Source organism: Amborella trichopoda, chromosome 11 (genome assembly GCF_054954075.1).
Source record: "Amborella trichopoda isolate Santa Cruz 75 chromosome 11, AtrichopodaSantaCruz75HAP2 v2.0, whole genome shotgun sequence".
Classification (NCBI taxonomy): domain Eukaryota; kingdom Viridiplantae; phylum Streptophyta; class Magnoliopsida; order Amborellales; family Amborellaceae; genus Amborella; species Amborella trichopoda.
Window position 1 is genome coordinate 27,996,462 of NC_142346.1, and position 11,981 is coordinate 28,008,442.

At 43.3% G+C, this 11,981-nt stretch overlaps 1 protein-coding gene across 1 annotated transcript; it reads right to left on the reverse strand.

Moving 5' to 3' along the window:
- Positions 1-9,227: 9,227 nt before the first annotated feature.
- On the reverse strand, positions 9,228-11,470 carry LOC105421013 (subtilisin-like protease 4). The gene is made up of 2 exons (XM_088850618.1): positions 10,874-11,470; positions 9,228-10,719 (listed from the first exon to the last, which is right to left on the reverse strand). Exons 1-2 carry the CDS (start codon positions 11,468-11,470, stop codon positions 9,796-9,798), a joined length of 1,521 nt encoding a protein of 506 aa, XP_088706744.1. The 3' UTR covers positions 9,228-9,795.
- Between the last annotated feature and the right edge of the window lie 511 nt (positions 11,471-11,981).

Here is an 11,981-nt window from a genome sequence, read left to right on the forward strand (position 1 = left end):
TCTGGCCTGTTATAGTTTCATGCAAACTGATATTCATCATCCCCATGGAGTCACACTGACCTTCGTAATCCCCAGTGAAGCCTTTCCCGTTTATTACTCCTCGTAGGGTCACCACCTTCATCTACATCTTTGTGCATGTGTATAGCCTCAACTATCTTTATCCTTACGAAGTTAGATTGCTATCTACATACCCACCCCATGCAGCCCTACTGACATGGCAACTTGAACTCGTTTCGTGCTGCATGACCTTAAACTGCACAACCATGGTCCAAGACCATAAACTGTAGCGGAGGTCTGGTTGCATGACCTTAAACTGCATGGTCCTAGTTGCATGACTTTAAACTGCATAACCGCAGTCTAGCTGCATGACCTTAAAGCATAGTGCACGTCCTAGCTGCATGACGATAAACTGCTTCGCCTAAGTCCAGGAAGTATGACCTTAAAGATGCCCCATATGCATCCACACCTCCCTTTTTATGTGCATCTTCACTCACGCCCTCCTTAACTGACCTGTTCGTCAGCACACACCACTCCCATTGCCTCCCCAGTGAGTCTACGTGCGCACACATGCCCTTTATGTGCATCTTCACGCACTCCTTCCTTAGCCGGCGTATTCACGTGTGCATATCACCTTCACCATCATCGCTGTCTTTCACCATTCCCCAGTGAATCTTACCCATGTTCACAAAATGGAGAGTCGTCTCGCCACCTAGTTAGTGGGTGGGTCACTATCATTCACTCACTCATCATCAACTCTCTTCAGGCAACTCTATGCCATCTTCCCAAGTGGGTTAAAGTCATCACCAGACTCACTCTATGACCTCTTCATATTGCCATTCCTTACCGCTACGGTCCAGTTGTATGGCATTAAACTATAGTGCACGTCCTGGACGCATGACGTTAAAGGCTTCACACAAGTCTCGAAGGCACAACCTTAAAACAAGCCTTCTCTAAAAAAAAACGGGCATGGTGTACACCTGACAAGGGAACGCCATGAGTAAAAATGATGGACGGGTATGGTCACAAAACCATGAGTACGAGAGTTACATGGAAAAAGAAACCCAGGCACCTTGGGCAAAAATGGATGAAAAGGGTGGACATGACCATAAGGTCATGGGTAAAAGAGCCCAGACATAATAGAAGTTGGTGAAAAGAGTCCTCATGGTGCCACTTCCCCAGTTCAAGTGAAAACCCGCAAAAGAACAATAAGATCGACAAGACAGGTTGACGCACTTTTACAGCCTCAACCGACACTTCAGTTTCGTGGCTCATTAGGGAGTGAGAGCACATAAGATCTCCCCAGTTTCAATGACTCATCAGGGGGTGAGAGTCGCATAAGATCGCCTATGATAAGGCAAGTTGATGAACTTCCACAACCTCAGTCGGCACTCTGGTTTCAAGGTTCATCAGGGAGTGGGAGCACACAAGATCTGCCTAGTTTTAAGGCTCATCAGGGAGTGAGACCACATAAGATCTCCTCGGTTTCAATGGCTCATGAAGGGGTGAGAGCTGCATAAGATCCCCCGTGACAAGGCAAGTTGGCACACTTCCACAGCCTCAGTCGGAACTCCAGTTTCAAGGCTCATCAAGGAGTGAGAGCATATAAGATCTTCCCAGTTTCAAGGCTCATCAGGGAGTGAGAGCACATAAGATCTCCCTGGTTTCAAGGCTCAGCAGGGAGTGAGAGCACATAAGATCTCCCTAGTTTCAAGGCTCATCAAGGGGTGAGAGCCGCATAAGATCCCCCACGACATGGCACATCAGGGAGTGAGAGCTGCATAAGATCTCCCAACGACAACAAGAGTCATTGAGGGTGAGGATGATGACTAAAAGATCCACCCAAAAATGTTAAGAACCATCGTGAAGGCAACAAACTGATGAAGCCAGGGTCTAACCTGCCACAGGCTTCAAGGTACGTCTTCGCCAAACCCCTTAGCATACTTGGGACCAGACTTTCGGGTTGGGTCGAAGTCCCCCGACTGGACCCTGCTAGAGTGGACCTATAGGAGATACCTTGAGCATCAAAAGAAAACTTGGTGTAGCAAAAAACAACACCGAGTGAAGATTCGTAGCATTTGGTCTTCAAGAAAGGCCTGGTTCTATACGAGGAGGTCTTGACAAAGGCCTCATGCTCCGAAACTGGAGATAGTCACTTGAGGGTGTGGACTCCGGCAAATATCCCTTGAATTTCTTGAACGATTGCACTTCTTGATTCTCTCGAAGAACAACATTCGGTGGGGTATGCCATTGGAAGGTATTTTTCTTCATCATGGGGCCCCCGCTCAATCAAGGCCTAGCAAGTACCAGAACAGACCTAGAACTGGCAAAGATCTTCATGAGGTCTCTCAAGAGTCTCCTACCAAGTTTCATCGCATTCTGACATGTCTAAGGCGATGCAGACTGAGAACCAGTTCGGCAGAATCGACCTCTAGCACCTCAAAACGGACCCCTATAACTTAAGCTACATCTTCAGCAACTCAAATTGTTATGAGACTACCACCATTGGATCCGACACAGTTGAAAACCCCTCAGGGTCCAGTTTCAACTCAAACAGATATTCCAAGAAAACGTTATAGACAAAAGAGTGAAACAGGTGGAGGGAGCTGCACGTTTTTCCCGTGCGGCCACCCTGCAACACTACACCATTGAAGGGGCAGTCATGACTAGTGACTTTCAATACTCATATCTCGTCCGTCCCACGTCGGATCGTGCTTAAAATTTGGTGAGCATGTTTGTCTAGTCAAGATGAGCGATTCGATATGTTTCACGCCCCGTGACGATACCCGAACATGAAGAAAAGCTAGAGAGAAATTGTTGATCCATGACAAAAGTACAGAAAATTCAGCAGTGTCGTGCTTCGCTCGAGTGGCTAAATCATGAAGCTTGTGAGCCCAATCGACATGAGACTAATTCCATTGCAGGCATGAGGTCTCGGGCCATCTCTGACCCGATCCCTGTACATGATGAACAGTCGGATTCTGCACACGAAGCCAATGAACAGACTGCAAATTTCGTCGATGAAATCCTTGATTCCAGCCAAAATTCCAAACTTGCAAAATTTTCATTCGGCCAAGGAATCGAGCTGGGTTTGGTGCCTCGCGATCGTAGCAGCATGCTCAATTTGATTCAGCGAAGAAAACACAGAAATATTAAGGAACGAACGCACTATCGATCCAAAGTTTTAAGATCTACTCAAAATTCAAGTTACATGATCGTGCACCAAAAACACAATCCATGACTCGAAGTTGGTAGCAAATCGATCGCCATGCCAAGCCCTACAAGAAAACAATCATCTTACGATCAATCGGGCATCAAAACGACCCCGGATCAGCCATGCAAGAACACACAAGTCCTAGGGCCACACAAAGGCTGTTCTGAAATTCCACAACTTGTTAGGAAGGGGCAAATCTGTCATTTTGTGCCTTATTTTCTAATTTCTTTTGATTCAATTTAATCTTAATTTCCAGCAATTAGAGTTACTTTTGATCATCCACCCATGTTTGGGGCACACTTCTATATATACGTACCATCATTGTACACAGAAAGAGATAGAGAGAGAGGATACAGAAGATAGACACACACACAAAAGAGAGAGTTTTCACTTAATACGAGTTTCTCTTTCTTACCATTGTGGTGTTACACTTGAGAGAAAGTGAGGTGAGAGAAACTTCAGACTGATACCTCTAGGGTTGAGATAAACCTTCTCTCTATTCTTTTTTCTTTTTTTTCTCCCTCTCTCCTCTCTCCTCTCTTCTCCCTCTTCTTCATCTGAGTCCCTCGAAGAGGCTGTGCACAGCAGTGGAAATGTCATGCATGCCTCTCCCTTTGTCTCACAGGTCACGCATGGTGATTATAATACCATGCGCGAGTCTTCTTCCCCTTCTCCTCGTCTGTCGCTTTCTCCTAGTGCAGTCTCTAGATGGCACTGCCCATCGCTGCCCAAAGATGTAACTACAACGTCTCGGTGAAGAACCCAGACGGCAAAGCTTATTGCCACTTGCAGGGGTCTTCCTCTGATGCACGCCTAGCATAAAAGGTGATTCCTATCGTCGCCTGCTAGGGGCTCTGACAACAACTATCTCCGTCCGTGAGCTTCCTCTACACGTACCCGGTGCTTGTCGTCGCTCTCCTTGCATCCCATGCTTATCATCGTGCGACCTGGGAAGAACTATCGCCGTGTGCTTCGTCAGGAGCTAGCGCCATCTGCAAGGGATGCACCGCCTCCTTGCATTGCCCACTACGATTCCTATCGATGTCCGGACCTTCCCCTTCTTTTTCGTCTCGCCTTCTTCTCTTCCTCCCCCCCCCCCCCCCCCCCCCTTTCTCTTCTCGCTTGACTGAGAGTAAACCTAGCTTACACCACTGCACCGACCTCGATTTTGACGAGTAGCTGTCGTGCTGGTCCTATGAACCATGCCCATCTTGTTGCTATTCCGAGTCGGTGACTTCTGGCCGTCATGCTAGTCTCGCCCCTCCATCGAGTTCTCTCCCCGTTTTTATCTTTCATCTAACTTTACACTTCATCGCCTTCTCATATGAACATGCATTGCCCTAAGACAAGGATGGGTCCCTCGACCCACATGTCTTACAAATTAACCATAAAAGTGTTGTGCAGAAAAACAAGAGGATTACATGTCAAGGGAATTTTGAACCAGCTCGAGCAGTTGGGGGGCTTTCTTTATTATCTAAGAGGGCGCCCACACGAGTCAGTCCATGTAAGTCCCGGACCCACCTAAAATTCCTGTCTCATCGGTTGATATACCTGCCCTTGCCTTCGAGCAAGGTTCCTATAGAGCGATCTCAAATCCCGTGTTCACCAGAAACCCGAGACACGTGCCGCCAGATCACTAAGATCCGGAGGGCGAGATCGAGGCTCCTAACCATCACAGAATTGACAGATAAAATCCTCGAAGGATTCTCCTGGATTTTGATTCGTTGCACTAAGCTTGCCTAGGGAGAGAGATCTTGGTGATGACCCACGATAGTAAGAGACGAATAGGTTGAACATCTCATCTGGAGTGATGTGTGGTTGAGAAAAAATTGTTCTCTGATGTCAATTCAAGGCTGCCGGTCAATGTTTCTGAAAATATGGCCCTCAGTTGATTAGGCATGTCTCGCAAAGCTCTCACAGAGAGGAGATACGCGTTGATGTGAGCATCTGAATCTCTCTTCCTATTAAACTTGTTTCTAAATTCTGGGACAACAAATCCTAGGGGAAGGTTCTCCATGCCTCCAAGGGTCTCCTGAACATAGGCCTTTGGGGGTAGAATTTCATGCATGTCCATTCTTACGAGCATATCCTGCATCGCTTTTAAGGTGCCTTCTTGTTGAGTATTTGGTGTGACAGTAGGCCCAGCTGTTGATGGGATCCCAAGTGTCGGTGGGCTCAGGCTATACCATCGGGCAAGCCATATATCAAAACAGTTGAGCCGACGAGATGAACATCCTCCAAAAATTTGTGCTCGTTCCTACTCAGAATGGACGAGATACGACCATGAAAAGTTCAACCCGAAATTGGGAAGCACTGGTTCTCCAAGAGTGCACCAGAATTGCGTGCGGCCTACCCATTTTTGGTAAGTTGGCCGCAAATTTGTCCAGGAGTGTCCGAATGATCCGAAACTTGGTACTCGAGGGTTTTTGAACTTTTTGAATCCAATAGAAGCAATCTAGTGATTGTTTGAAGCTTTGACAATAGGGTTGTAGTTGTAGGGGCTTTTTTAGAATGATAAAGGCAGAATTCTGAAAACGGATTTGGCATTTGATCCACCTTAATCTCGTTGGAATGCGACAAGACTTATCGGGCATTCTTAAGGGACCCTTAGCCACGTTTTTTATCATTTTGGAGCCATTCTGGGACAACCTGGAATTATACTCAGAATCAGAGCTTATTGGCCTACTGCCTCCGTAGTCCACAGACATTTTGGTTCATGTGGTCTTAGGTCACAAACTGCTCTTTTCTTATGCGAACAAGGGGTAACAAGTATCAAAAAATACACTTCAACAACGTCGGATCTAAGATCAAACGGTGAGTGGCTCTCTTGATCAAAATTGGATGGCTAGATGATAGGGGAAGCGTAGATCTTCTATGTTGTAGGGGAAGTATAAAAACCTTTCCCATTTATTTATTGGAACATTATTTGTTTAGTTGGATTTTAGTTGGATAATATGTAAAGATTGAGGCAATATTATAGCTCTTGTTCAATTTTATGCGACTGAATTCCTTAGGATTGAATTTTCTTTCTATGAATTATATGAAAAAACACATTCTCTTGACATAATTTGTTATTGTGTTTCTCGCTTCTTTTTTCGGGCTATGCAATCTTCTCTTCCCATTCCCTTTTTCCATTTTTGCAGTTTGCAAGTACTCTCCCCTTTTCTGGCTTCTTCGAAGTCAAAATAATCCATTTCTCTCTCTTAGGCTCTCTTCTTATGTGTGGTTTTTCCCTTAATATAGTAATTTTTATTGCCAATAAACAATCCAATCCCAGCTGTTTTGGCGTGTTCATGGGCACGATTTCATCTGGGTTTTGCTTGAATGCTGGATTCTGTTATGGGTTGACTGGTAACGCTTCTTGGGTATCAATTGGTAGTTGGGGGGATCAATTAAATCATGCTCTGTGGTCTGGACCCCCAAAGTGAGGATGGCCTCTGCTGATTGAGTTTCTCTTTCTTCTTCCTTGTTGCGTCAATTTTATGTCACTGAATTCCTTATGATTTTTTTTTTTGCTTACAATTCATAACTCAGTATATGTTAGCCGGAAATTTGACGTAACTGTTGTTTCATCGATGAGTTTCATTCGTTCGAAGTTAGATAAGAATAAACTCAAAATTATGTTTTTACTTGAACTGAGAGAAAACAATTTGTAGCAGTCTTCTCCAGTGTAAGTCTCTCTTACAAACTCGTGATTTCCTGCCCATAATTGAAAACCTCAGTGCTTTTGTGGGTTTCATACTAGTATTCATTCCATTATTAGGTTGTAAGATTTTGGTTCGATATGTCAGGTAATTTGTATAGCAAATAGGAAATAAGTATCGCACATGAAAGCCCAAAGATATGGAAAGGGAGATGGGGATGATCATGGATTAATGGAAATCGAGATTGTGAAGAAGAAACATATGCTTGTTTTGAATTCTTCATCATGGGCATGACAAACATTTGAAATAAGTGTTGCATTTATATTCAATATTATGAATCTATATTTGGAAAACTGCAGTAGAATTGAGAGTGTGGCCATGTTCATATTCCGGCATTATAGAATATCCTATTTATAATCCAGTAAAAGAAAAGTTCATACACGTATCCTCTTAATTTTTTTGTTTAGAAATAAAAATTTAGACATAGAAAGCTAAAATTTGGCTGAGAAGTTGCTGCCTACCTTGATCAAAACTGTGTCATCAATCAATCTATTTTTGATAGTGCAAGCTAACCGCTTGAATCCTTTCTTGCTATCTTTAAATATGGGCTAAGTCTTTTATTATTATTATTATTATTTACTCTGTTGTTATTTAATATGTGCTGCGTCTTTCTTTTTTATTATTATTTATTTTTTATTGTTGCTTCCTTGAATTCTTTCTTGCTATCTTTGAATATGTACTAAGTCTATTTTTTTACTATTATTATTTACTCTGTTGTTATTGGTATGTCCAGGCTTTCAGATTCTATCATATCCAGCCTTTCAGATTCTACGCTAGAGAGAAAAGTAACACTGTTAATGCTTATACACCTTTGGCCCATTATATAATACTTGACATCTATAGGACAATACTAGAAACCCTTTAACGTTTCAGCACGTAATCAAATACAGGTACCCATAATTTCTTTAACATTCCAATAGGTTATCAAACACTGTACCCATAAGTTTTTTAAACCTTCCAGATGATAATGTTCCACTTCTTAGCGAAGAGGAACTTATTTTTTTAAGTAAACATTTATAATCCAACAAACAAATGCACCCTTACTAATTTTTCAACTCCAAAATAGAACCAAACCTAGGCAGGGCTTGCATTTTGGTCTGGTTGACCCGACATGGTGGTCTAGACCCAAATATTGTACCTTGTAGTCTCATCTGTGTCCAAATGTCCTGGACCAGACTTAAGTTAGGTTTGGGTCTGAGTCGACACTAGACCTTAAAGGGTCCAGGTCGATGTTGACCCGATCCTGCCTTGAACCTGATCCGAGGTGATGGGTTGGTTCTAGGTCCAATGACCTCAACCAAGCACAGGTTAGGGATGAATATGGGCCAGCTAAAACAAATGTCTAGGCTGGCCTGAAACTCCCGAAACCGCTAGGCCCAGGTCCATCAAAATATCACACTAATTTTTTTTTTAACAAAGCCCATGCCTATGCAACTCATATAACACGCCGTGTTCAAAGCCCCGAAATATCATATTAATATCTTGTATCATCCCCAGGCCCAAACAGAGAAGTATAACATTTCTCTATCAAAGTCCTTGAAAATACCGTACTAAATTATTTCAACTTTTAAGAAATCAAGCCCGAGCCCATGAGGACATAGAAATGTCCGTTGAAGTAGCCTAGCCCAAGCCCATGAGAGACCTACAAAATGTCCATGTCGAAGTCCATGAATATTGTACTATCTCGAATAAAGAGAGGTATCCTCATATCTGAATATTGCATTAAATGAAGGGAATGCATACTGTGAAACTATTTATTTTTATTACAAAGAGGGTATAATTGCTACTAGTCATTAGGCATCAAATTTTAGAGTGTGCGACACTCTCACAACCACCCTACTTACAATTTGACAAACAAAAGTTCTTGGGGTCTCCATGTATTTAATGGACTCTTTGTATACTTTTCTTTAAATGATATCAAGAGATTCCTTTGTTTTTTTTAGTGACTAGAGATTGTCATACTACTCACGTGTTCCTACTATTTTTCTTTTTTGTTTTTGACTTCTTATGTTCATGGGAAAGAACTTTGCATGTTCTTGTATTGTTGTTAAAATAGGGCTGAATTTTCCAGTTCAACCTTTTCAACTGAAAATTTGGGATCAACACAATCACAAAAAAAAAAAAAAAAAACGAATTGAACTCCTTGTTCAATGGACGAGCCACTTCTAATCGGCTGATCAAGTCTTTATAAATATATTTATTCTAGGTTATTAGTAAAATATATTAGGAATGGTCTTCAGGCTAATTGAGCCGCAACAAGTTCTATTCCTACACAGGTAAGATACTCCTCTCCACCACCGTCCACTGAGGAATCCAGAAAAAGATTATTAGTAAAACATTGCAACAGTAACACAAAGTAGAAAGAAGCTTTGGTCCAAGCCATATCATAACCTTTTGTCTCACAAATTTAAATCTTTGGACAGAACAATGGGGATGGGGCTCCTCACATGGTACTTCGAGCCTGAATGCCAGATTATGTGACCTTGAGAGTGGGACGAAGGTCCATTTTCTTTAAGCAAGAAAGTCACTGTATATTCCTGCTTCTCATTAGCCTTAGTAAAAGAAAGTTTAGTAGGCTTCACCTCCACACTTACACCAACTGGTTCGACCACCTCCACCACATAAAAAGACTCTACGTCTCCAACATTTGTTCCTGTCCTCTTAAAGGTAAAGGAAGAAGGCCCAGAAGGAGAGAAGACAACAGAGAAAGATGGATAGTTGAGATCCCCTTCAGTAATTATGGTTTTATTTGAACAATGAATCCTCTGTCTCGTAATGATTTGTATTTATGCTCATGTGTACTGCAAACGACATAAATAAGTATATAGTCATCAGCCTCAATGTCGTAGATGAGGCCAGGATCGATGGCCTTGTTAGGGTTTACATGACCTGCACCCAAGGCAAAGACATTGGCCAGATCATGTCATGCTCTTTTATGGGCTTCCCCTTATTGTCTAGAATGTCAGCTGTAGTCATCAAGGCCGATTTTTTGGCTGCTGGGGTCCAATCCGGATGGGCAGCCTTTAGTAGAGCCCCTATGCTGCTGAGATGGGGGGTTGACATTGAAGTTCCAATCTTCACGTTGAAAACAACTCTCCTTGGATCTTCGATTCCAGTTGGGCTTAAGTTTGATGGCCAGCCTGCTACAATGTTCACACCCGGCCCTATAATGTCCGACTTTAGAATGCCTGGGCTTACTATGTTTGGCCCTCTTGAGGTGAACACAGACACCATAGGAGCTGCTGTTTTCTCAAAGACTGATCCCATGAACACAACCCCTGCCTTTGGATTCTTGGTGGAGTTTAAGTAGGCCCTTATCTTATTACCATCATAGAAATTCACATTAGATACAGGCAATATATCTGCCGCGAGGAGTGTTTGAAATGGATCATCTTCAGGATTTGTAATTATCATGGCCGCACCCCCACCTTTTAGGAATGAGAAGTAGGTTTCCAATACCATTCCACAACCGTCCTCACACAGTAGCACTTTACCAGAGAGGGCTGTTGTACTTAGGTTGCCATTGCATTTCGGGTCAGAGAAGAGATGCACCAAAGGGAATAGTGTGGGCTTGAAATCTTTTGGTTGAAAGAGAGACTGGCCAGTAAAGATTTGCCCATTACCAAGCTTTGTGTCTGCCCAGAGTTCGCCGTCCATCGTGCTGGCACCAACTGTTAGGACCCAAGGTGCTGTACTCCGTACAGTACCCTCATCAGGTCCATCATTCGTTGCCGCACAACTCACAAGGATGCCTTTCTGCACAGCTTCAAACGCTCCAATGGCAATGATGTCACCAGTGAAGTTCTAGGTCATATCAAGTCCTATGGAGATGGATAAGACATCCACCCCATCCAAAATTGCTTTGTCGAAACAGGCCAAGATATCGGATGCATAACAGGCCATATTATTATAGCACACCTTGTAGATTGCAAGGTGCGCAAGGAGGGCTGTGCCTGACGCCGTGCCCCTGATGCTGTTGAACAACTCCACCCCAGGAACAAAATTGTCCCGCAGCAGTCGTGGCAGTGTGCGTGCCATGTCCTTCATCATCACGGGGTGAATCAGAGACATTAGCTTTTGCAGCAAGGGCACCCTTGGTGAATACTTGGGCACCTATTAGCTTCTTATTGCAGTGAGATGAGTTGAAGTCAGGGCCGGCATCCACGCACCACCCCTTCCACTTCTTGGGCGGTTGTGACATCCCAATGTCATTCAGAGATGGGTGCTCCGGCCATATACCAGTGTCTAAAACACCAATGATGGTTCCTTTTCCAAACCGAGTATTAGGCCAAATCCCATGCTTTGGGCTAAGCCCCAGGAATCGAGGGGAATGTGTGGTTTGTAAGGCTAGAAGTTCATCTGGGTAGGCATGCAGGAAGCCTTCTTTGGTCATCATCGATTCTACTTTCGTAGGGGTGAGTATTGCAGCAAAGCCATCGATCACCTCGCTAGACGCATACAGCATTCTGGAATCAGATTCACTTGCAGTGACGGTATCCGGTAAGAAGGATTTGTACCATCTGTCTCTGTCTGATGGTGAGCCAGTTAAGCCCATCTCTGGCTGACTTACATGTACTATTTAAGTCCTTGGCTGGTTTTGCAATGATCGCTGGAGCAGGGAAGCTGATGCTAAACCCGTAACAGATTGGGAAAATGCAGAAGCCAGAACGCACAGGATAGCAGAGAACATTGTGGTTCTGGTGCAGAGCATTCTTGCACCATAGCCCATCATCCTCCTCCTCCTCTGCTTCTTATTCTTCTTTCCTATCACTTAAGCACAATAAGACCAACTAAGAATTGCCTCTGAGATCGATGCTAGATTTCTAAAATCGAAAGAAATTTGTATCTGGAATGAATATGAAAAATGGAGAATATGAAATCCTAACGTGGATGGTGGAAGCCATTATGGTTATGTTCAGTAAAAGTTTCTAAAATTTGCAATTGGAGCTGGATTTTGTGGTTATACCATGTGGCGCACTACCAAAAGAGGCACTGAGAAATCAAAACAATTAAGAATTTAAGACGCATGAATATTGTACTTTGTAATTTAGCGTTACACTTTTAAC